The sequence below is a fragment of the Bison bison genome, unplaced genomic scaffold (genome assembly GCF_000754665.1).
Source record: "Bison bison bison isolate TAMUID 2011002044 unplaced genomic scaffold, Bison_UMD1.0 scf7180017864068, whole genome shotgun sequence".
Classification (NCBI taxonomy): Eukaryota; Metazoa; Chordata; class Mammalia; order Artiodactyla; family Bovidae; genus Bison; species Bison bison.
In genome coordinates, this window is record NW_011494640.1 from 2,642,423 (window position 1) to 2,667,929 (window position 25,507).

The 25,507-nt window shown below is 46.9% G+C and overlaps 2 protein-coding genes across 2 annotated transcripts in view; one reads left to right on the plus strand and one right to left on the minus strand.

Moving 5' to 3' along the window:
* KIAA1522 (KIAA1522 ortholog) overlaps positions 1–4,637 on the plus strand; it is an 8,920-nt gene extending 4,283 nt beyond the window's left edge. The window contains 3 exon segments of the mRNA XM_010836923.1: positions 1–600; positions 603–2,051; positions 2,482–4,637. The exon segment at positions 1–600 is cut by the window's left edge and continues 20 nt beyond it. Of these exon segments, the coding sequence (XP_010835225.1) occupies positions 1–600; positions 603–2,051; positions 2,482–2,489 (2,057 nt within the window). The 3' untranslated portion in view covers positions 2,490–4,637.
* Positions 4,638–4,919: 282 nt separating this feature from the next.
* Positions 4,920–25,507, minus strand: part of YARS (tyrosyl-tRNA synthetase) — a 32,169-nt gene continuing 11,581 nt past the window's right edge. The window contains exons 4-13 of the mRNA XM_010836924.1: positions 24,604–24,733; positions 21,137–21,217; positions 15,896–15,988; positions 13,588–13,723; positions 13,031–13,116; positions 9,759–9,894; positions 8,685–8,782; positions 7,618–7,811; positions 6,959–7,100; positions 4,920–5,764 (exon numbers count right to left, since the gene is read on the minus strand). Of these exons, the coding sequence (XP_010835226.1) occupies positions 5,654–5,764; positions 6,959–7,100; positions 7,618–7,811; positions 8,685–8,782; positions 9,759–9,894; positions 13,031–13,116; positions 13,588–13,723; positions 15,896–15,988; positions 21,137–21,217; positions 24,604–24,733 (1,207 nt within the window). The 3' untranslated portion in view covers positions 4,920–5,653. The remainder of the gene's footprint in view (positions 5,765–6,958; positions 7,101–7,617; positions 7,812–8,684; positions 8,783–9,758; positions 9,895–13,030; positions 13,117–13,587; positions 13,724–15,895; positions 15,989–21,136; positions 21,218–24,603; positions 24,734–25,507) is intronic.

Here is a 25,507-nt window from a genome sequence, read left to right on the forward strand (position 1 = left end):
CTCTGGGCCGCTTCTCCTCGGTCTCCAGCCCGCGACCCCGAAGCCGCCACCCTTCCTCCTCCAGCGACACCTGGAGCCATTCTCAGTCCTCCGAGACCATTGTGTCTGATGGCTCCACCCTCTCCTCTAAGGGTGGCTCTGAGGGCCGGCCAGAGGGCTCCGTGGCCAACAGTAGCGTGGCGCCCCCTCCACAGGGAGGCAGCGGGCGGGGCTCTCCCAGCGGGGGCAGCACCGCTGAAGCCTCGGACACTGTCAGCATTCGGAGCGGGGGCCAGTTGTCAGGCCGGAGCGTGTCCCTACGTAAGCTGAAGCGGCCCCCTCCGCCTCCCCGCCGGACCCACTCGCTCCATCAGCGCAGCTCGGCGGTCCCTGATGGGCCCTTGGGGCTGCCTCCCAAGCCAGAGCGGAAGCAGCAGCTGCAGCCGCCCCGGCCGCCCACCACTGGAGGGTCGGAAGGGATGGCGGCCCCGCACTGTCCACCCAGCTCGGCAGGCGGCTGGGTGTCTGGCTTGTCTCCGGGTGGCTCCCGGCGCCCCCCACGTTCCCCGGAACGGACACTCTCACCCTCCAGTGGATACTCAAGCCAAAGTGGTACCCCTACCCTCCCCCCAAGGGTCTAGCAGGGGCCCCTGCTTCCCCAGGCAAGGCCCAGCCCCCCAAACCAGAACGTGTCACTTCCCTTCGATCTCCCGGGGCCTCCGTCTCCTCCTCCCTCACTTCTCTGTGTTCCTCTTCCTCTGATCCAGCACCTTCAGACCGCTCTGGTCCTCACATGTCGACTGCCCTGGGCGACAGGTTTGTCATACCTCCTCACCCCAAGGTGGCTGCCCCCTTCTCCCCACCTCCCTCTAAGCCCAAGAGTCCAAACCAAGTTGCCCTTGCTCCTGCTGTAGTCCCTGGGCCTGTCTCTACCACTGCTGCCAGTCCTGAGTCCCCACCCACTCCCCAGACATCCCTGACCCCACCTCAGGCATTTCCTGCTGCCTCCAAAGACCACGTCACCCCCTCCCATCCCCACCCCCATCATATCACCACCCCACCCCCCACTAAGAAGCCAGAGGTGGTTGAGGGGGCCCTGTCTGCCCCAGAGACCGCTGAGGAGCTCCTCCAAGATCCCAACTGGCCCCCTCCCCCGCCTCCTACCCCAGAGGAGCAGGACCTGTCCATGGCCGACTTCCCACCACCCGAGGAAGCCTTTTTCTCTGTGGCTAGCCCTGAGCCCGCAGGCCCTTCACCCCTCCCAGAGGCCTCCTTACCTGCTGTTTCCTTCCAGAACCAGTCCTCTGGTACCCCAGACCCTCCTCCCGCCCCGCCCGCCCCACCTGCTGCCGGCTCTGTCGCAGGGCTTCTGGCCAAGGCCCCTCGGAAGGAGCCAGTGGGCTGCAGCAAGGGTGGGGGCCTTCCCCGGGAGGATGCCAGTGCGCCCCTGGTCACACCCTCACTCCTGCAGACGGTTCGGCTGCGCTCTGTGGGCGCTCCCACGGTGGCTCCAAATCCAGCATCGGGGCCATCACCCCCCCAGAAGCCACTCCGAAGGGCCCTGTCAGGGCGGGCTAGTCCTGCGTCTGCCGCCTCCTCAGGGCTCCATGCAGCTGTTCGGCTCAAGGCCTCTAACCTGGTTGTCAGCACAGGCCCTCTGGGTGCCCAGCCCAATGGACCACCTGAGGCAGAGCCACGGTCCCCTGCCTCTACGGCCAGCTTCATCTTCTCCAAGGGCACTAAGAAGCTGCAGCTGGAGCGGCCTGTGTCCCCGGAGACCCAGGCTGACCTCCAGCGGAACCTGGTAGCTGAACTAAGGAGCATCTCAGAGCAACGGCCACCCCAGGCCCCAAAGAAGACACCTAAGGCCCCCCCGCCTGTGGCTCGCAAGCCTTCTGGGGGCATTCCCCTTCCCACCTCCCCCAGCTTTCCTCGAGCTGAGCCCCTTACTGCGCCTCCCACCAACGGGCTCCCCCATGCCGAGGACAGGACTAAGGAGGAGCTGGCAGAGAACGGAAGTGTCTTGCAGCTGGTGGGCCCGGACGAGCAGAAGCTGGGCCCGCCTAGTACAGGTACAGTGGGCTGGGAAGGGTGGGGTGTGGAATCCAGCACTGGTCACGGGACACAGGTATCGGAAGTTTTGCCCTTAGGGACTTGCTCTTGATCTTGAAGGTTTTTCTGGTCTTGGGTGTCTTGGGAGGTGACCTGTCACCTCCGATGAGCTCCACTGAAGGAGTTTGGTATGAGGGTCTCTGGAGTCAGACCTACTGAGTTTGAATTCCAGCTCTGCCATTTTATCCACCCATCCTGGCCTCGAGTTCCTCACTGTGAAGTGTGAGGAGTGATACTTTATAGAGGCAGAGGGAGCATTTGTAAAATGTTGAGCCCTGTGCTGTTGGCATGGTCAGTAAAGCAAAGGGGTGAGAATGTGCCTTGGGCTCTTAGTGGCCAGAACCAAACTCGGGAGCCCCTGGCTGAGTGTCCCTTCTTTGCCCTCTGCAGACGCATAGAAAGAGCTGGTCTGACCACCAGACACCTCGCTGGTACTGCTGACCCATCCCAGGAATACATTCTCAGGGACCTGAGCGGCTCCGAGGATGAGAGGATACGGCAGACACTTAACCTAATGGGGGGACGCCTGCAGCCTTAACCTCCACGGCCTTCGGTATTTATGCAAGCCTGTGTGGATCCTGTCCTCCAAGTCACCCAGCTCTCATGCCTTTTCCTGAATGGACTCACCTCTGGCAGCTGCTGCTTCAGTCTTGGCCTTAGCCTCATCTTGGAGGAGGTAGCTGGTGGGAGTGGATGTCAGCGCCCCCTGCTGGCCTCAAGGCCACAGAGATGGAGGACCACAGCACCTCTTTTTCTTTTTGTTCATATCCAAATCATGCACATGCTGTAGTCCAGAATCAAAGCACTTTTGAAAAGTGGCTGCATGTCCATTCCCCAGGGCCCGTAAAGCCACATTCCAAGGGCCTGTTTACATGGCAGCAGCATCAGTCCCCAGCAGCCAGCCCTTGGCTGGGACTAACCTGTCCCCCTCTCCTCTGATCTAGTTTGCTCCTTTTCTTAGTTCTTGGAGGTAGGCAAGTCGTATTCCCACAGGCTTCTCCAGGCTGGAGGCAGGCTTGGGGCTGTGGCATTCCAAAGCACAAAAGGTGCAGCGGGGGTTAGTCCCCCTGTGCCTCAACTTACCACCAACCAGCTTCCTGCCTTCTAGTTCTGCCAGGTGCTTCATGCAGGGGACAGAAGTGGGAGCCTGTCAAGGTCCAAATGGGTGGTGGAGAACACCAGAGGGGAGGTTCACAGGCTCACCCTGCCCTCCGAGAACAGAGCAGGGAGTCATGTCATGGGTCACTTGGCCCCATTTCACTTGACCAGGTTGGGGTGTGCGAGCATGACTCTTTAGAGGCAGGAGCCCATGGGCCATGGCAGAGCTGGGTCCCTTTCAGCTTGGCAGGAAGTACTGAGGACGTGGATGAAAGGGTGGGGCTGGGGCTGGCAGGGAAGAGCTTCTTTGGGCAGTGGGCTGGGACCTGGCCCTGTGGATTTCATCCTGACCTTCCTTTGCTCTGTGCATGTCCTTTCTGCAGCTGCCTGTTAGTGCAGGTGGTTCCACTGGGGGAGGGTGCTGACGCTGAGTGACAGGATGGGAAGCCAAGTGTGCATTCTATTCCAGACTTTTCCCTAGTCAAAGAGGGGGCACTTGATGCTCCTAGGGGCAGGCTGGGTGGTTCCCCCCCGCCGTAGATGTCAGTCTCTTGCTACTGATCTCTCCAGGAATCTTAGCGATTTTTCCATTTTCAACCAGTGCCACCTATGTTGGTAAGCTAGTTTCCTCCGAGGTTCCATGGGGGTGACCCTAGTGCTTCCTCCCGCTGCAGTGTGGCTGTCACCAGGGTCACCCCTTCTGTATTGATCTTCTTTCTTCAACAGTGACTCAGGCTTGAGCTGGACAAGGAACCTTTTTAGCTGCTTCTCCTCCACCCAGGAGACAGGTTGACCCTCTCCCAGAACAAGAGCTGGGAACACAGGGGATGTCGTTGGAGAGCCCAGGTTCCTCTGGCCTTCTCCACCATCTTCTCTTCAGCTATAAACCAGTGTTCTTCCGTGCCCGCTGGGTATGTGTTGTCCCTGCCTGGTAAGATGGGGAAGACAGTCGGTAAACCAGCTCTGCTCAGAGCTCTTGACCAATCTCCTGGGAATGGGGTACTAGGACCAGGCCAAAGCTTCCATGACATCAAGCCTAGGCAGCAGCCACAGAGCTGCTGGAGCTGAGAGGGAGCCCACCTTCTGTCTCTTTGCCTCCCCTCTCTTTGTTACTCCTTATCTTCAGTTAGTCCTCTGAGCTTGTTTCCCCACTGGGTGGGACAGAGTTGAAAGGAGAAGGGAGGATCTCCCAAGAGGCAATCCTTCTTTGTCCTCTGGGGTAAATGAACTTGAGCTAGTGCACATGGAGACCAAAAGCCTCTGATTTTTAATTTCCATAAAAATGTTAGAGAGAGAAGTATATATATATATATATATATTTCTTTAAATTTTTGAGTCTTTGATATGTCTATACAATCTGTTCCCTCTGCCCTGAAGCCGGAGTGAGACACATGGAAAAACTCTGTGTGGATTTCATTCGAAGGTGTTAATTAAATGATTAAAACTTGGCTGTGGCTGCTGCTTCTTAATGGGGAGGGTCAGGGTGGTGGTATGCACCCCACATTTAGAAAGGAAAATGTTCTGGACCCCAAAGTGAGCTTTTTCTGCTCAACACAGCTGAAGGGAAAGTCAAGGTATCTGCAGTCCAGCCTAGTCCACCCATGGCCCCATTACAGGTTCAAAAGTCCAAGATACATGCAGCCCTAGGCAGGGTGAGGAGCCCAGAAGCTGCTGTACACTGTGTTCTCTCCTGAGTTAGTCCAGCTCACAGACAGGTCCCATCCACACACCCTTGTTCAGATATTTTATTTGAATTTATGACAGCGACATTTAGTGGTTCTGAGATGGCTTATGGAGAAGTACCCCACCCTCCCCGAAGAAAAAACCAGTCTGTGCCATCCAACAACACAAAGCTGGTTCAGGGAGTGTCCCCACCTAGCATGATCAAAGGACATTCCAGGAGCCCCGGGGCAGGCCCTGCCCCCAGCGCCAAGCCTCAGAGTTGGCATGCTGGGGGAAAGCTGCCAGCCACTTGGTAGACCACTAGGTTCTCTGTTTTCCCTTCCCTCCACTTTTCAAATCCCACAGTTTCCTGTTGGGGAGAGGCTGTAATTAGCCTGGTTCAGGCACCAGATCCCAGCCAGAGACATGACTGCCGTGATAACTTTAGGAAAACTGGAAACCAATATTTTTCCAATTAGAAGGATTATGGCATAAACTTTTTCTGAGTTACGTTATATTGAAACCAGATTTGTCAGATCAGCTGCCAAGGGAAGAAGGTAGGGCTGGACTCCCTGTGCTGCCCTGCCCTCATCACTCCCCAGGTCAGCCTCTCCCTGCAGACAGGGTGCTCCTGGATCCTAGGGAGGCTGAGCTGCCCCTCACCAAGTCTTGTGTCTAAGAGAGTCCTGAACGTCCTGCTTCAGTGTCCTGGGAGATGGATAAGCAGGTGATGGACGGAGCAAATTAAGGAGAGAGCACATGACTGAGGATGATGAGAGAAGGGAGGAAGCCTCCAGGTTGGCTAGCTGATGTTCCCCCCTTTCAGCGATTTACAGGAGACGGACCCCAGCTTGGTCATGAAGTTGGTTTGCTTCCACTGTGCAATGCACTCGTCAGAAATTTTAAAGTCAGCCTGGGCAAGAAAAATAACAAAAAAAAGTGATTACAGTGATGGTGGCAGGAATGCAAGAAAACAGACTCTTGTACTACTAGAGTGTAAGGTGACTCAACTTCTCTAAGAGAGCAGTTTGTGAAAACTTCCATCTCCTATCATTCGCCCAAGGTAAGGTCACTTTAGGAATTTAGATTAAGAAAACAATCATGAGTAAGTACAAACAACTGGTATAATACATCTACTGTAGCATTCCAAGTGAAAATCTGAGAACAACCTCAATGTCCAAATAAGGTTTTGGAAATGATCATTATGATACTATACTATATATATATATGATTCTCACTCCTCAGTATTTAAGAAGATGGGTAAATTTTTGAGGCATAAAGTTAAAAAAAAATGAATTAAAATATGGTATGACTCAAACTACCAATATAAACATTATCACTATACATAAAAGAAGTCCAGAAGGAAACCAATCACTAATGACATTTTTCAGAAGCGGTAGGCAGCAGAATTATAGATGTTAGTTTTGTTCCCCCTACATTTGAGACATTTCTACAATGAAAATTTATTTTATAGCCAGAAAAAAATAAGTTGATTCAAAAAACCAGCCTGGGAAACTAGGAAAGGAGGGAGTGGACAAAGCCAGTTGTCACTTGCAGGAGCACAGAGAGGTAGAAACCACTCTAAAAGCCCTCCAGAAACACTTGTCTGTTGAGGAAACCAAGTATTAACTAGATAAAGCCACACATGCAGTGACTTAGCTGCATAAGGAGAGTGAATCTCTGCTGCTTTATGCAGTGATGTAACCCCAGCACCTAGAACAGTGCCACACATACATGTTAGGGACTCAATAGGTGCTGAATGAATGAATGAATTCCGGGCAGGTGATGCGAGTCAGTGCTCTGAGAATCAGTGCTCTCACACCAGGCTGGGCAGGAAGGACTCCAGGAGGGCTCTGGTCCTGGCTCTATCACTTCCGGTGACCCTGTGTGGCCATGCCAGATAAACTGGGGATCATCTCCCATCACAGACTGAAAGTCTACCGAGGAAACAGCTGCAGTCCCTCACATGCTGCCTCTAACAGCCTGTCAGCACGCAGTGCCTGTGAGGGCCCGTGGGCTCTCAGGCACCTCATTTGAGAGGCTGGGATGAAGGAAGAGAGGGGCTTACATGCAGGAAGGCCCAGCTGGGGAAAGTGCAGCGTGTTACCTGCAATTTCTCAAAGACTTTCTTCTTGGGCTTCAGCTCTTCGTCTGGTTGGCCCTTCTCATAGCCCTTCACAAACACTCGCTCACCAGGAGCAGAGCCTGCAGGAGGGTCTAGAGGCTCAACCTTGCGGTTTACCCCTTCTCTGGAAGGACACAGAGCACAGTGAGACAGTGAGGCCATGGATGGCCTCCGGCCGCCGTGGAGGCCAAAGCACTGGGGCCTTTACCTCAGGGGCTCTAATAGGATTTAGGGTACCCTCAATGCCAGAGCCCCAGGAGCTCCTCACTGCTGGACCACATCTCTGGACATTACCAGCGCTGGGTCAACCAGGGCTCAACTGAAATCCTATGTCAGGAGAGTTTCCAAAATTTGGGCTTTTAAGGGATATGACGTAACAGCCAATGAACTGGGTTTGAATCCTGGCTTCACCCATTACTAGTAGACAGACTCGAGCATGCACATAGCTCTGAATCTTCGATTTCGATTTTAATATAGTTAACTTCAAGTAAAGTGCTTCATCCACGGTTCCTGTACAATAAGTAATTCCTCTTTTGGGGAGTGTTCTCAGGGCTTCCACCTGGCATGTGGAAGGGCAGCATGTGGGCCACCCCCCTCTTCCTGGCCTCCCAAGGCCCTCTAGCCCCCCAGTTCTCACTCACACAGAAGCACACAGGAGCATGCCTTGGGACTCGACTCCTCTCATCTTCTGGGGTTTCAGATTGCACAGCACCACCACCAGCCTGTCCTGCAGTTCCTCCTTGGGCACAAACTGCACCAGGCCGCTCACCACAGTCCGTGGCTCAGCTTCCCCCACATCAATCTTCTCCACATACAGGCTGTCTGCATCTGGGTGCTGCCACAAGAGATGTCAAGTCTTGGAGAGTATCCCAGTGGAACAGATCATGGGGCTTGGCGAGTCCTCTGGCTCCAGAAAGGGGCATCCACTCCCTACAGGGGCCCCAAGAGGAACCCTCTAGAGCTAACTCTCCAGGTCTCAGATAGCAGACATGAGAAGGGGCCCCAAAGAGCCAGATTTGAGTAACATGAGGCTAATTACGTGTGTTAGAGGTGAAAGGAGTCTCTAACAGAGATTAAAATGGCCTGGAGTGGCTGGGTGACCATCCTTATGGCCAAATGTGCACTGGAAATCAACCCCAATCCTGGGGGGGACTGGAAGATGGGGGACAGCTACCGGCTTCACCATCTGAAACAAGAGCATCAGCAGCTCTTTGAAGATAGTTTTGGTGGTTGGTCTATATGGTGAAAAGCAAATATATACTGGGAGAAAAAAATACCCAGACCACTGGTCCTAGGCCACTGGCTACAAAGCTTTCTGCCTCTGGGAAAGAGGAAGTCCTTCTTTCTCCCTTCACCATTTTCTGGGGTGGGGACAGGGAAGGACAAAGTAGCTCATCAATGATAAGGCCTGCAACTAGTCCAGACAAGCTGGGAGACACCAGGTGAGTCCATCAGACTGGATGTGATAGATAAACAAGTTCCTTCTGACTAACATCCGCTCTTTACTGAGTTCCTGGCTGTGTTTGGTTGCATAAGGTCCAGAGATGGCCAGGGGAAAAGCCTGACGCCTGGAACTAGATGCTTAGGCGCTGACTTGCAGTATGACCTAAGGGATGTTGCTCTCCCTCCCAGGCCAGGTTTCCTCCAGATGGAAGCAGACAAACCTGACCTGTGTCTGCCTCTCCAGGACGTGGTGGAAAATGAGTACCTCGTCCACACTAATGACTTTCCCCACACGGATATCCAGCCGGGATGGGATGACCTCCTCTGGCTCCGAATTCTTGGCAGGGCCTTTGACAGCTGGCTCTGGAGATGAGAAGAACCCAAGGCTCAGAGCTCTCCTCCTTCCCACGACAGGTCAGCTGCTGATGGCCTCAAATGAGGACACGGGCAGGACTTAGTGCAGAATCCCCAGAATCCACCCACTGAATTGAAACAGAGGCGGCCGCTGCTGAGAAGAGAAGTACCAGATTTTACCACTCTCCCCCTCAGGTATTAGGCTGGAGGGAAGAGGAGGGGTTGGTGTAGCTTTGCCGCCATTCCCATGTTCCATATGTAAGTACCGAGCCTTTTCTGGGAGGAAAGTGTTATCAATGTTAACACTGTTGTTAACATCTCAGCTTCGTGGCTACATGGCTGGTTGACTAAGAGCCAGTCAGGGAAACGTAGAAGGGAACTGGGCCAATCTAGAGATCGGCTTCCCTAAGGAGCTGTGCAGGCCCTGCCTGAGCAGCTACGTCAGCCTCAGGGTCTAATGCAGCCTCTTTCCCTAACTGAAGACGTGGGTTTCGTCAAAGGACCAGGGCATGCGTCGTACAGTAGCACTGCCAGCAGGGTGTAACCGCTTCAGGCGGCTCAGCGGTGCACCCACTGCCAATGCAGGCGACGCGGGTTTGATCCCTGAGTCGGGACGATCCCCTGGAGGAGGGAATGGCATCCCCCTCCAGGATTCTTGCCTGGGAAATCCCGTGGACAGAGGAGTCTGGTGGGGCTACAGTCCATGGTGTCCCAAAAGAGTCAGTCATGACTTAGTGATTAAAACAACAGCAAAATTGCTTCGTGGTACCGACAAAACCAAAGTCAAGATGACTGGAGTTTTCCATTCCAGCAGTCAATGGGGCATGACATTCCTGCATTTCAGACCCTCCTGGCTTCTTGGGCCTGAACTGAAGACAAACCCTTTTCTGAGGCACTGACAGGCTCTCTACATGTCTCTCATGCTCTCTCATGTCAGCAGCCCCCACAGACCCCCCTTCCCGGGCCCCTCCCCAGCTGGCCTTACTCTGCTTTGAGGGATCTGGGTAGGCAGCGCTGGACAGTTTCTTCAGAGCAGGGGTATTAAACTTCTCCCGGATGGGATCCAGCAACTTGTTCAGGGCAACTTCAACAGAATTCTTGAGGTCTCCAGGGTGGACAACCTGCAAGTGTGCAAGGCCAGGTGAGAAGGCGCACAGGACACCTGGATCTACTAAGAAAAATGTGCGGATGGAATGCACGGTGTTTTCCCAGCAGTCTTATTTGAACCTTAGAACAACCTTGTGAAGCCGGAAGAGCAGAGACGGGGACACAGGTTCACAAGGTTATCTAGTTTGTCAGAGACCTAGGTCTTCTGACACTGAATTCCATACTAACTTGAGAGTTTGTAGAGGCTAAATGTTTCTAATTAGTCAAATTTCACTGTGCGTGCTAAGTCGCTCAGCTATGTCCAATTCTCTGCAACCAGATGGACTGTAGCCCGCCAGGCTCCTCTGTCCATGGGATTCTCTAGGTAAGAATACTGCAGTGGGTTTTTGTCCCCTTCTCCAGGGGATCTTCCTGAGCCAGGGACTGAACTCAAGACTTTGAGTCTCCTGCATTGGCAGGTGGGTTCTTTACCACTAGCGCCACCTGGGATGACTCAGATTCCTCCAATATGCTGAGTAGTGGCATAAAGCAGGTATTATTTATATGCAGGGAAAACATTCACACAGGGAACCCGGGGGCTACAGACAGCCTGGGGGGTGGGGGGAGATGAGTGAGTGAGAAGGAAGAACAAAGACTCTGTAGATAAATCACCTGGGGTGAGAGTCCCAGCTAGCTGGGTGACCTCAAACCAGGCACTTAACCGCTCTGAGCTTTGGATTCTTCACTTTAAAAAATAAATGAAAATAATAATACTTGTATCTTCCAGCGTCGGAATGAGGATGAAATCACTTAACGTGGGTGAAAATGATGTGTAGTGCTAGTACATGGGAGGAGCTTAGTAATTCCATTTTTTTTCTCGAGTCCCATGACTAGAACCTTTACATCCTAAATCTGGCCCGAAAGGATCTTCTAAGGTATTCTGACAGATGCCCCTCAGGTATGAATACATGTAATAAAACACCTATGTTTTTGTTTCTGATGTTACTCCTTCATTTTCTCGGGAATGGTGTTTTTGTTGCTGTTGGCCACACCGTGTAGCATGTGGGATCTAGTTCCTGATGAGGGGTTGAACCTGGTTCTAGAACCAAGTCCTAACCACTGGACCACCAGGGAAGTCCTTCCTTTTTAACAAAAGAAAAGCTTTAGCCCTGCACTGTCCAATACGGTGGCCACAAGCCGCATGCAGATATTTAAATCTAAGTTAGAATTCAGTTCCTCTGTTGTACTGGTCACACGTGGCCAGGGGCAACTGTGTCAGTGCAGATAAGAACATGTCCACTGTCATAGGAAGTGCTGCTGGTTATGTTGTCAGGCTCTTTCTCAGAAACACTTCTTCCATTACTTCTTAGTGGAACAAAATGAAAGTGTCAGTCAGTCGTGTCTGACTCTGCGACCCCGTGGACTGCAGCCTACCAGGCTCCTCTGTCCATGGGGCTTTCCAGGCAAGAAGACTGCAATGTGTAGCCATTCCCTTCTCCAGGGGATCTTCCTGACCCAGGGATTGAACCTGGGTCTCCTGCTTTGTAGACAGATTCTTTACCATCTGAGCCGCCAGGGAAGCCTTCTTATCATTCCCACAAAGGACTGCTCATGAGATTGAAGAGTTGAGTGTGGGTTCTGTGGCCTGCCTCAGGCTGCAGACAGAGGGTTTCAGAGCAACAGCTGCCAAATATCCCAAAAATGGGCCTGAAGGAACCTCAGAACTCAGAGGTCACTAAGTCTTTTCTTCCACTGGATGCTCAAACTCTCATATGACATTGCTTCCAGTGGTCCTCTGGCCTTTGCCTGAACACCTCAGCGATGGGGAATGCAAGGTCAGGCAAGACAGTCCTGTCCATCACCACACAACTGGGGTCATTACAAAGTTCTTCAAGCTTAAGCAAGCCTCCCTGCAGTCTGCATCTGCAGTCCTGGTTCAGCCCTCTGTTGCCACAGGAAGAAAACTCACCCCTAACTCAGGAGAGTCCTTGGGTTTGAGGACAGGTGAACACATCCTTGCATCCCAGTTCAACATGCCTGGTTCTTCCAGCTTGTGCTTTATGACCTGGTTTGCAACCTGTTCCCTATCATGGCATCCTTCCTCTCCCCATCAATACACTCCAGATTGTCAAATGAACATTACAAAATTTATTTTTGTGAGGTTTATTTGACAAAAAACCTCACAAAAAGTCCAACACAACCAAAATGGCCAGTGGCAACTGTGTTAGTGCAGATGAGCACATGCATCTTACCAAAGGTACTCAGAACATCAGAGAACTGGATGATCAACCCCCCGGTCTGAACTCTGCATTTCTGACGATGAGGCCAAGACCTCATGAACATTTCTGATAGCCCTGTCATACTGCCGATTCGGCCCACGTTCGGAGCCAGTCAAGACCCCCATTTCATCCACTATATACAGTCATTACTCCTTTCCTTTATCATCTGGCCCTGTCTTCCTCTCCCACAGTGGCCCCTCGCCTTGCAGACTCCAGTCAGACTCTAAACCACTTGTGAGTCTCTAGATACCACACTGCTTCCTCTTACCATGTCTCACACAATGAATTCCCTCATGGGTTTCCTGAAGAACCCCTAATGAGTGAGATGGTGTGTGAACATTATCCCCTCCACAAAGCTTTCCCTGACAGCCAGTTAGTCACTTCCTCCCGTTCTATTACTGGACCATGCATACATGGTACAGTAAGCAGTAAATGACATTTATTTACACGTCATCCTCGCCTATGGACTATGAGCTTCACGAAGATTTAATCCTCTTTGTAATGTCAGCCCCTAGCATGGTGCCAAACACATGGGCACCTAGTAGGTCTTTTGTTAAACTGTCAAAATGAACAGTATTCTCTCTTCTGTTCTTTTATAGTCATGTCTCTTTTCTGAACCTTGATTTGGTACCTGAAATGCTTCATCTTGTCGGGTTTGGTCCTTCATTCCAGGTTAAGTCCTTTGCAGAGTGATTAAGACACCAACATACTAGCTTTCTGCCATTTGCTAATCTACTCCACGAGCCATCTGAATCCTCATCTGAGCCATTAACATAATACACAGCCTCAAGATCATCCTGACAGAGCCCTATGGCAGACAGAAACTTGGTGAGGCCACACGGAGGGGTTTGTCAGAATGAGTTCAGTGGGGATTATCCTCCTCTCGTATTACCTCATCAGCAAAGTCCTTTTCCAGGTCCAAGTAAGCTGTGTAGGTTTTGTTTCCACCCCATTTTTCATCTCGAAGGATCACAAACTCTGTAAGAAAAACAATCCATGCCAAAAAACTCACAGACAATGGCGAGTCAGCATCCCTGGCCCAAACATGTATTTGTAGTTCCTGCCATGTATTTTAAACTTAATTGTACAGTATTTTATTGTTTTTTAAACTGGATGAGTGGGAGTGTTGTATACCCAGCTAGCATCCAAGCTCAGGGGAAACAATTGTGTCTTACATCTCTTTGTATTTCTCTACTCCCCATGCCTGCCCCCTTCATTTCTACCACTCATGCCCACCATGACACCCCACTTAGAAGGTACTCTGGTAACAAACACACAGACATCTCAATGATATCCCCACTTCAATCACACATTAACATATGAGAAATCAGAGCAGAGAATCAGAGAAGCCAGTCTCCGGAGGAAGACTCTGACAAGCCACAGGGATGACCCAGCACCGGTTTTCCTATTTCAGCCTAAACTCTGAGAAGAAAACAGGGAGTATCTTACCAGACTTGAGAGGAAAGAGGACATGTCTGATGAAGGCCAGAACGCCGTTGTTCTCCACATTCCCTGGCTCACAGAAGGCCTTCTTCAGTTTTTTCTTTACATCCTCTTTCCGATCAAGCAGATCAATCTTGGACTCCTAGAAGCCAGGGAGGAGAGGAGGACCTCTTGTGGTTGAAAATGAGAATACGCTCAACTCATCTGTATTTTAATTTTTTGGACAAAGATGTAAACATTAAATGACTTTAATAAGAGCAGAATTAACTGGAGTCAAGGACCACTCACTATAATACATAAAAATATTTTAATTTTTCTCTGTTCTTCCCAGGCCTTGTTTGTAGCATACGGAATCGTCGCAAATTTGTATCTGGAGAATAAATGTCCTTGGGACTATATCATAAGTACTTCTGAGTGGCTACCTAGTTTTCAATTGCAGATTTTATGTTGTATTATATTCCTAATTTTTAGTGACAATATAATTTATTTAGCAGTTTCTAAACTGTCAGATTTGCTCTCATCTTTACAAACTACAATGCTACAACGAACCTCTTTGCAGAGGTCCTCTTGCCTTCTCTAGGATTACTTCCTTAAGGTACCAAACACTGCTGGGCCCTAAACTGTTTTCCGACAGGCATACACCAAGTGACATTGCCATCCGCCATGTGTGAGGAGACGTTTCCCGGCAGTCACCAACACCAGGTATTATTTAAAGCCTTTGTCCTTTATAGGGCAATAGGCTTTGTTTCCTATTTTGGAGTGAGTGAGCTCATGCTCTTTTGTGTCCAGTGGTTACCAAGCTCAATCAACATAGGACTGGATGTGAATCACCTGGGGTGCTTAAAATAACATAAACTACTGGGCCCCACCCAAAGCTAATAAATCAAAACTTCTTGGGGGTTCACCCAGGCATTTGCATTTTTAAAAGCTCTCCATGTGGTTCTGATGCAGTCACGTTTTGGAACTGATGCTGGTGCTATTTCTAGGATGAAGACATGGTTGCTATTGCTAATTGCTAAGTCACTTCAGTCATGTCCGACTCTGTGTGACCCCATAGACGGCAGCCCACCAGGCTTCCCCATCCCTGGGATTCTCCAGGCAAGAACACTGGAGTGGGTTGCCATTTCCTTCTCCAATACATGAAAGTGAAAAGTGAAAGTGAGGTCGCTCAGTCATGTTCGACCCTCAGCGACCCCATGGACTGCATGCAGCCTTCCAGGCTCCTCCATCCATGGGATATTCCAGGCAAGAGTACTGGAGTGGGGTGCCAATAGGATAATCCAGAAATCAGACTTGAAGAACTAGATGAATGTCCAAAAATGACTTCAATTTGAATCAACTAGTAGGCTGTGAAAGAAAATAAGATTCCTTGAGTTGTTCCCCAGAACCACTTTATCAGTGCGCCCAATGCAGGGCGGGGCTGGATTCAATCCCTGGTCAGGGAACTGGATCCCACATGCTGCAACTGAGAGTTCACAAGCTGTAACAAAGATCAAAGATCCCGTGTGCGGCAACTAAGACCTGGCACTGCCAAATAGATAAATAAATATTAAAAAAAAAAAGAATCTCTAAGGACAGGGCCTTACTCTACACATACTCTCTTTTATAAAAGTTCCCTAGGTGATTCTAAAGATCAGCCATGTTTGTGAACCCAGAACCCAAACTTCCACATCTTTGGGTTCTACCAATTCTTCTACTCTGTGCCCTTAGTGATCAGAACAAAAGTGTACCTTCCCCAAGCAGAACTTTTAAATGTTAAGACACCATATTTATCAAAACCATCATATTAAATATCACCGTAAGAATCAAAGTGCTAACTGGTATGAACAAGGACCTACTGCATAGCACAGGCAACTCTTCCCAATATTCTGTAATAACTTACGTGGGAAAAAAATCTGAAAAAGAATGGATATATATATATAACTAAATCACTTTGCTGTATACCTGAAACACAACACTGTGAATCAATTATACTCTAAAATAAATTAAAAACTAAATAAAAAAATATGTTACTGGGTGAAATGCAACTGTAGCCTTCTCATTAATAAGGCTGTACTCTGTCATAGTTGTATGGCTGAAGAAACTACTTTTGCTTGTACTTCTTATTAGTAGCAGTAAAACTTAAAATTATAATTGGATCCCATCAGGACTGCTTCAATACTCAAGAATCAGTGGAATTAACTGGATAACTTAAGATTTCTTATAACTTAAATATTTGTGTGTTTTAGTTAGCCAGGTTACTTTTCTATCTAGTCCTCAATTTCTTTATCTTTTGCTAAAGATTTCTCAACTCAAGTCAGAGCTCGTAACCTACCTCTTCTGAAGAGCTCATTTTGCTGCCAGTTAATCCTGGAACCATAGGATTCATCAGATGGATTCGTTTTGAGTAACCAAGTGCAGGGAGGTACTAAGGAGTTAGAAAGAAACACACAAAAGCAGATGTTAGTATAAATTCCTCCTCAGTGCTCCAATCTCATCTAACCTGGCCTTTCACTTAACAGTTTGATATATGCCTTCCAATCTTTTTTTCTACTGAATATATAACTTTTCAATGGTGATCATAATATGAACAAAGCTTTTTTTCCCTACTGTCTATTAATATTACATCATGAACCTATTGGACTTGCTCTACCCACCGTAAACAACTCTATTAGATAGCAACCAGTGTGGGGCTACAAATGAGGAGAGTAGGGAAGCGAGGCGAGCCCATACCCACCCTGGCTTTCTCCTTGAGGGCATTTTTGTTTTCAAACAGTGCTGAGAAAGAGACCAAGCAGAGAGCAGCAGTCTTGACTAAGCAGAGGAGACAGAGGATGTAAGGAGGCTAAGGATTTGGAAAGGGTTCCAGAGTGAAGCGAGAAGGCAATGGCACCCCACTCCAGTACTCTTGCCTGGAAAATCCCATGGACGGAGGAGCCTGGTAGGCTGCAGTCCATGGGGTTGTTAAGTCGGACACGACTGAGCAACTTCATTTTCACTTTTCACTTTCATGCATTGGAGAAGGAAATGGCAACCCGCTCCAGTATTCTTGCCTGGAGAATCCCAGGGATGGAGGAGCCTGGTAGGCTGCCGTCTATGGGGTTGCACAGAGTTGGACACGACTGAAGCGACTTAGCAGCAGCCAGAGTGAAGAGGACCTCCAAAAATCCCAAAGTGCTCCAATGCTTTCTTTTAAAAATTTTTTTATTTATTTATTTTTGACTGTAGTGGGTCTTTGTTGCTGTATGCAGGCCTTCTCTAGTTGCAACACGTGGGGGCTCCTTTTTGTTGCGATGCAAGGGGTTCTCATTGTGGTGGCTTCTCTTGCTGTGGAGCACAAGCTCTAGGTACATGGGCTTCAGTAGTTGCAGTGCATGGGCTCAGGGGTCGTGGCACACAGACTTAGTTGCTCCATGGCACGTGGAACCTTCCCGGACCAGGGATCAAACCAGTGTCCCTTGCGTTGCAAGACAGATTCTTAACCACTGGACCACCAGGGAAGCCCCTCCATTGCTTTCTTAATTGAATCACAACTGTGCCAGAATTCAGAGAGACATAGGGAAGCCCAGCAGAGAACAGGCTCTGGGAGGTTGGAGACTTGAGCAAATTTTAGGGGCTGTACAGTGCTGGGGAGGCAGAAGTTGAAGTTTAGGTTCAATCAAACCACAGAGGGCTTTGTGAACACCCTGAGGTTTCATTTTAGTTTGAGACCCCAGAAAGACCACATCCTAAGATAAGGTTTACCTCATAGGAGTAAGAGCAAACTGAAATAGACCTATTCTACAAAGCCTAAAATCCACCCTTGACAGGATCAAAGTGATGAGTCAGTAATTTAATAGCCTACAGAAAACACAGCACTGAGAGCAACCATAGCATATTTATGGTGTCCCTGATACAATAAAAAATTACAAGAAATGGGAAGCAGAAAAAAAGTGATGGACAGACAAGAGGAAAGAGTCAATAAAACCAGACAAAGGAACAATCCAGATACTAGAACAAGCAGATCAGGATGTCAGAATAACTATAATTGGTGTGTTAAAAGAAATAAAGGAAAAGATGAATGAAATGGATAAAAGATGGAGGAATATAAAAGAGAACTGGCATCTATTTAAAAAAAACACCAAACAAATGCAAGTTCTAAAATGGCACAGTACAATACTGGATGGATTCAACAAAAGACAGGATTACTGAACACAAAGAAAAGTCAACAGATAATATCCAACTAAAACACAGAGGAACAAAAACGGGGATACAAGTTCAGAGTTAGATCTCTGGATGGAAAACCAATGTCCTGCCCACCTGCCACAACAAAGATCCACATGTTTAAACTAAGACCCAATGTGCGTGTGTGCGTGCTTAGTCACTTCAGTCATGTTCAACTCTTTGCAACCCTGTGGACTATAGCCTGCCAGGCTCCTCCCTCAGTCCATGGGATTCTCCAGGCAAGAGTACTGAAGTGGGCTGCCATGCGCTCCTCCAGGGAAACTTCCTGACCCAGGGATTGAACCTGCGTGTTCTGCATTACAGGCAGATTCTTTACTGCTGAACCACCAGGGAAGCCATTAAGACCCAATACAGCCAAATAAATAAATATTCTTTAAAAACCTACCAAACAAACAAAATAAGACAGTAAAAAAAAACAAAAAACAAACAAACATGTTCTCAGATAAAAAGAAAGCTATAAGAACTCCTTACTGAGAGACCTGCATTGCAGACACAAAATACAAAGGAGTCTTCAGGCTGAAGGAAACTGATCTCGGATGGAAGCACAAAACCGAAAGAAGGAATCAACAGTATCAGAAAGGGTGGTTGTTGTTGTTTAGTCATGTCTGACTTTCAAGACCCCAAGGACTGTAGCCCATCACAGCTCCTCTGTTCATGGGACTTCCCAGGCAAGAATACTGAAGAGGGTTGCCATTTCCTTCTCCAGGGGATCTTCCTGACCCAGGGATCGAACCAGTGTCTCCTGCATTAGCAGGTGGGTTCTTTACCTGGCTAAGCCACCAGGGAAGCCCATCAGGAAGGGTAAGTGGTGGTAAATATACGTGAAAACTGACTGTTTAGAAAACCATTATAAACAGGTCTTTGGGATTTAAAATATACATAAAACTAAAATATATGACAATAGCACAAAGGGCAGCAGGGCATTGAATAAGGTAAAACTGTTGGGAAGTTCCAACTGTTCCCAACTGCATTGTTGGGAAGTGGTAAAAACATCTAACTATAATGAATTACAAGGACATGTAATCTCTAGGACAGGGCTGGGCAAAACTTTACTGTAAAAGGTCAGACAGTAAATATTTTAGGGTTGCTGGGTGATATATAGTCTCTATTGCTTATCTTTTTTCATTTTTTTTACAACCCTTAAAAAAAATACAAAAACCATTCTTAGAGCTTCTAAGTCATATAAAAATGGGCCATCAGCTGTATCTCTGTTGGAATAATAAAAGGTTTGATTAAAAAGTAAGCCAACTATACTTCATAAAATATATATTAAGAAAAAAAAGTCAAGAAAAAAATATTCTTAGAGAAAATATATTTGAAAATATATATATATACACACACATATATCTATTTTTTACATGGCTGACTTCTAACAATATGCTAATTTATTTTGTATGCGTGTGTATATATATGCATGCTATGCTGTGCTAAGTCGCTTCAGTCGTGTCCAACTCTGTGACTCCATGGCCTGTAGCCTGCCAGACTCATCTGTCCATGGGATTCTCCAGGCAAGAATATTGGAGTGGGCTGCCATGCCCTCCTCCAGGGGACCGTCTATACATATATATAGAATTTCTTTACATGGATAAGACTTCTTGCTGTTTCTATGCTAAGTGCCTTGCATACCTCTTACATGTACTAGTTGCTATAACACTGCTTTGTTTTGTATTTTGCTACAATTAAAACCCTTTTTTCTTCTTTAAAAAAAAATTTAACAGATAAAATGGAATAGAAAATACTTCAATAATAGTAAAAACCTTACATTGTAAACATTTATTAAATATATCCAAAAACCATTAAAAAATGGTATATAGGGACTTCCTTGATGGTCCAGCGGCTGAGACAGTGCACTTCCAATTCAGGAGACCCAGGTTCAATCCCTAGTCAGGGAACTAGACCCTACATGCTGTACTAAGACCCAGCGCAGTCAAATAAATAAATAAGTAAAATATTTTTAAAAATGTTTTATCCCACTGGAGGGTTTATCTTAACATATTCAACTAATCCCTTGCCACTGAATACTAATTTATTTCTAAGTTGTGCTCTAAATTGTGGTGTGTGTGCTCAGTCATGTCTGACTCTTTCCAACCTCATGGACTGTACCCCACCAAGCTCCTCTGTCCATGGAATTGTCCAGGCAAGAATACTAGAGTGGGCTTTAAATTGATAACATGATAAATACTTCCATACAGAACTCAAGTTGCACTTTTATTTTTTTAATTAAAAAAATTTTTTACTTTAAAAAATTTTAGGATTCTGGCCACTCAGCATGGCTTGCACAATCTCAGTTCCCCAACCAAGGATTAAACCTGGGCCCCAGCAGTGGAAATGCCAAATCCTAACCACCAGGGAACTCCCAAGCTACACACTCCCCCTGTCCCCACTCCAACCAAGTTGCACTTTAAAAATTATTTCCTGAGGACCCATTTGTATAATTATTATTAGGACAAAGTGTAGAAACACTTTAGAGGCATCAAATCACCCATCAGGAATTTACATTTTCACTGGCAGTATTTTCTCTACTCCCTTGCCAACATGAGGTTTTGAGAAGCTTTCAAAAATACCAACCACTTCTCAAAAGCCCTTTTCAACTTATTCAAGTTATTTCCCAGAAAAGAACTATTAGGGGTTTGTGCTGATTTCCTCTTCTAAACCCTGTTAAACCTCATTTCAGAGACAAATGGTTTATGTAAGATTCAGAGAAATATGGACCAAATGCTCTGGGAAAGAACAGTAGTTCTATCTGGTGGTGCCTTTCCCTGGAAACTGAGCTATTAGGCAAGAAGAAAAAAAAAGCGGGGGTGGGAAATAAAAGAAGAAGAAAATCCAACAGGTCTGAGGGCAGCTTCTTGGTGGCAGCAAGAGTACAGGCTTTTTAGTTAGACAGACGTGAATGCTAGTTCCTGCTCAGTCACTAACTGTGTGATACTGGACATCTTTTTTATTGTCTACACTCAGTTTACTTATCTGCAAAATAAGGAGAATAATACCTACCATATCATATGATTGCTGGGACTGGCACATTCAAGAAACTCTAATGTGGACTTCTCTAGTGTTCCAGTGGTTAAGAATTTGCCTTCCAATGCGGCAGATGTGAGTTTGATCCCTAATTGGGGAACCAAGATCCCACATGCTGCAGGGCAAATAAGCCTGTGAGATGCAACCACTGAGCCCATGTGCCACTGGAGAGCCCACGTGCTCTGGAGCCTGCACACTGCAACGAAGATCCCACAAGCTACAACTAAGACCTGACCCAGAAAAACATAAAACAAAGTAAAGAGAAACAAAGAAAGAAACTCTAACATATACCTCTGCAACTCAAGAGAAAAAAGACAAGAAAGAGGACACTAACCTTCTCTGCAAAGGTGAAAATCTTTCTCTGATCAACACCTCCAAACTGGGCATCCACTTTCAAGTACTCTTCATCCAAGGCCTGTGGAAAGAAATACATGAGCATAAACTCCTACTGTATTTCTTCAACATGGGTCTAAGAAATCAGAAACTTTTGAAAACCATTAGAATTTTCAAAAAGTAAACCAGGAAGCAAATAAGCAACACTCAGTCTTCCTGCTGGCTTCAAGAGCTGGACACACATTTGCTGAGTGCCTGCTGTGAACTCCACTCCATGTGGATACTATAGGGTTAAAAAATTAGAAGAGTCTCTGCTCTCAGGAAGCTCATGATCCTGTAGGGAAAGGAAGGAAAGGAAAAAGACAAAACTATACTCACATCAAAGGTACCCAATTAATGAGGCAGCCTGGGACAAGTGTCAAATAACTGGCATTAAGAAGCAAGTGCTGTGAGAGCTCAGAAAAAAGGGGCAAGACTGAATTAGTAAATAAACAGTTACTATCACTTATTATATGCCAGGCCTAGTGCCAACCCTGTGGATGTGAGTCAGACCCAGACCCATACTCTGCCTTCATGAAGTCAATTAACTAGCTGGGGAGAATGCTGGGAGCCACCACGGGAGACCCCACCCATGACAAAGGTCATGTGGAAAAGACCTGACAGGCAAAGGCGGATCAGGACTCAAGGGATTCCCTGGACCTGCTAGAGCATCTACCCTGAAACCAAAATCTGTCTGTCTACTGTTTACTAAGTAATTATGCCTTTCAACCACTCTTCTGATATTAGCAGGGGGCTATCCCCGACCACCTTTCTCTGGAGAAAATCAACTTATGGCTCTAAGTTGATAAGTCTCCTGGACATGAAAGGAATATTTCTATTCTAACCCCTCTGTTGGCATTCTAGCTTGCTTGACAGGTTTTTCCTTACTCTTACAACTAACGCACATGATTGTTCACAACTTCCCAACCATGAAAGGCACGGGAAGCCTAAGCATTCTAAAAGTCCTAATGGGCATAGAGCCCTTTGAGGGGTGAAAAATTATTAGAATAGTACTGGCAAAGGGCTTCATTACTGGGCCAATGCTTGCTGCCAAGTTCCCATATCTCTTATCCATTGTGCACCTGGGAGTGCATTAGTTAATGTAGTTGGAATGTAAGAGAAACAAGTAGTAGCCTTGGTATTAACCACATCAGACCTTTGAGCTAATAAGTTCTTTCTTTGTTGTGACCCATTGCACCTTTGCTCCATGAGAATGTAACTGTTTAGTACTTTCTGAGGCTGACACAGATTAGAGATATAAAGAAAAAACACTTCCAGGGAAAACAAGTTTTCTGGTTGATCAACCTTTATCAAAAAAGGGTCATAAAATGTCAACAGGCCTCCAGGCCAGAAGATAATGTACATAGCATAAGACCCTTGTTTATGGAAAGGCATACAAAAAAAAATCCTGGTTTCAATAAGGGCAAAACTGCTGGAGTGTTTGGGCTGACTCTGCATGACCTTGCATCTTTCATTTCCATCTATGTACAAATTAGGGTATAAAAGCTCCTTTTGAAAATAAAGTTATGGGCCTCGCTCACCAAAGCTTGGCCTCCTCGTGTCATTCATTCGCTGACACCATCCATCCTGAGGGTACCCTTGGATCCTGCTAGGGCTGGACCCCGGCAGGAGAAAGACACATAAACAGGTCATTTCAATACAACATGACAAGGGCTAACTTACATGTTCATTTAAGGAACATGCTAACACAAAGAAATGATTATCTCTATCTGTTCAGCCTGGTGGTGGTGAAGGCTTCCTAGAATCAGACTGTGGGCTGAGATTGGTTCTGATGAACATATAGATGTTTTTCACCAAGGAGAGGAAACAGAATATGAGAAGGCACAGGGGTGTGAAATATTTAAGGAAACTATGACTGAGTCAGTCTGAAAAAGCATAAACTCCAAGGGATGTGGGAAGTGGTGAGTGATGAGGTTAGAAAAGTTGGTCAGGACACTGAATGTCATGTGAGGCTACCAAGCATCATACTGGCCACTGAATGATTTTTAAGGAGGGAAGAACCACAATTCACGTACTGCAGAAAATCACACCAGTGAGACGGCAGAGTGCAGAGTTGTGGCCTGAGGGCTGGAGACAAAGACAAAAGCTAGAAAGCTGCTGTGAGTGTCCAGGTAAGAAATAACAATGAACGAAGTTGGTGAGGGGGCTTCCCTTGTGGCTCAGCTGGTAAAGAATCCACCTGCAACGCAGGAGACCTGGGTTCGATCCCTGGGTTGGGAAGATCCCCTGGAGAAGGGAAAGGCTATCTACTTCAGTATTCTGGCCTGGAGAATTCCACGGACTGTATAGTCCACAGAGTTGCAAAGAGTCAGACACGACGGAGCGACTTTCATTTTCAAGTTGGTGGTGATATAGAGCAACAATGAATTCAAGAGATTTTTAAGAAGTAGGATTAATAAAATTTAGTTTCTGATTGGATGTGGGGGGAAGAGGAAGGAGAGGAAGAGAAAGGTAAGCAAACAGGACACAGAACAGCACTGTCTAATAGAACTTTTGGTGAGGGTGAATCTGTTCCACACTTGTGCTGTCCAACAGGTTAGCCTCTTGTGGCTTGTGAGCAACCTAAAATATAGCCAGTAGGACTGGAAAACTAAAATTTTAATTACTTCAGTAGCCACGTATGACTATGACAAGAGGCTACCATAATGGACAGTACAGATCTAGAGTTCCTGACCAAGAGAAGACTTTTCTTTTCTTTCAAGTTTAAAAAAAAATTATTTATTTTTAAAATTTTAATGTATTTCATTAAAGTTCAGTTGATTTACAATATAGTTTCTGACATATAGCAAAGTGATTCAGTTTTACGCATATATACATATATTCTTTCTCAGATTATTTTCTATTATAGGTTATTCTAGATATTGAATATAGTTCCCTGGGCTATAGAGAAGGACCTTGTTTATTTTATATACAGTAGTTTGTATGACTTGATATCAAACATTAGAGAAATATACAAGGGAAGAGAAAAGTATCAACATTTTCACCCCATCTTCCTGAGCTAATAACCAGTATCAATAGCTGGTTTGAATTTTTCCATGCTTTCTCCATGCTCATACAAAAATGCACACACATGAAATATGATGTGTTTGTTTTGCTTAATGGGAAATAGGATCATGCCTAAATTTATTTTCACTCATCACTCTGAAATTAATGTTCTTCAATTAAGGGATCATGGTTACTGTAAGAAGTTATGTGAGATGAGAAGCGTTTTAAAGGACAGAGAGGTAGGGGAAGAAGTCAAAGAGTGGCCCAGAAGTCTGGGGGAGGGGCTATCGGGGGAAGGAAGGCCTCCGGCAAGCTAAAGGAACAGCTAGGACATTGGTCTAACTGGGGCTGAAAGAGAGGTTTGTCACTAGTAGTTACAATCAGAGCAGAAAAGGTCATAGGTGACTCCACCCCCCCACATACCTGCAGCCCAGGGTACAGCAGGCCACTCAGCAGAGGGTGCTCCACCTGCTTTACCACCTCAGCTCCAGCTTTTTTGGCATCGTGCTGTGTGACCACAGAAGAGAGGCGGTAGACATCCAGCGTGTACTCTCTGAGAGGAGACAAGAGGAGACAACGCTAAGATGGGGCCCAGGTCTCAATGCAACCCTAAAAGTGTGTTGTTAATTCACTCTCCTGATCTTAAGACATTCAGAAATAATCAGTTCAGTTCAGTCGCTCAGTTGTGTCTGACTCTTTGCGACCCCGTGGACTGCAGCACGCCAGGCTTCCCTGTCCTTCAACAACTCCTGGAGCTTGCTCAAACTCAAGTCCATCGAGTCGGTGATGCCATCCGACCATCTCTGCCTGCTAGTTTCTAAATGTAAACAGTCCATCCTCTCCTGAAAATATGACTTAATTTTTATATTTTTCCTTTTAAAAAATGGATTTAAATTAATCTTTAATCTTTCTCTTTGCTTAACTCCTAAAAAAGGGCTTCTCTGCCATTCCCCTCTACTCTCTTCTTCTGGATGCCTATTAAATAAACACCAGAATTTCTCAGTCTATCGTCATGTCTTTTTTTTTTAACTTAAATACATGTAAGGAATAATGAACAATATTATGACTACACTGCCCATCACTCAGTTTAAGAAAAGGGACCTAGGGAATTCCTTGGTGGTCCAGTGGTTAAGACCCCACACTTCCACTGCAGAGGGTTTGGGTTCGGTCCCTGGTTGAAGAACTTAGATCCCGCATGTATAGTCAAAAAAAAAAAAAGATTTAATTACTTCTAAGGCTCCTGTGCACTCCTCCACAATTCTACTTCTTCTTTCTCCAGAGTAACCATTAGCCTCAACTTTTGTATTTCTGTCCTGTTTTATAGTAT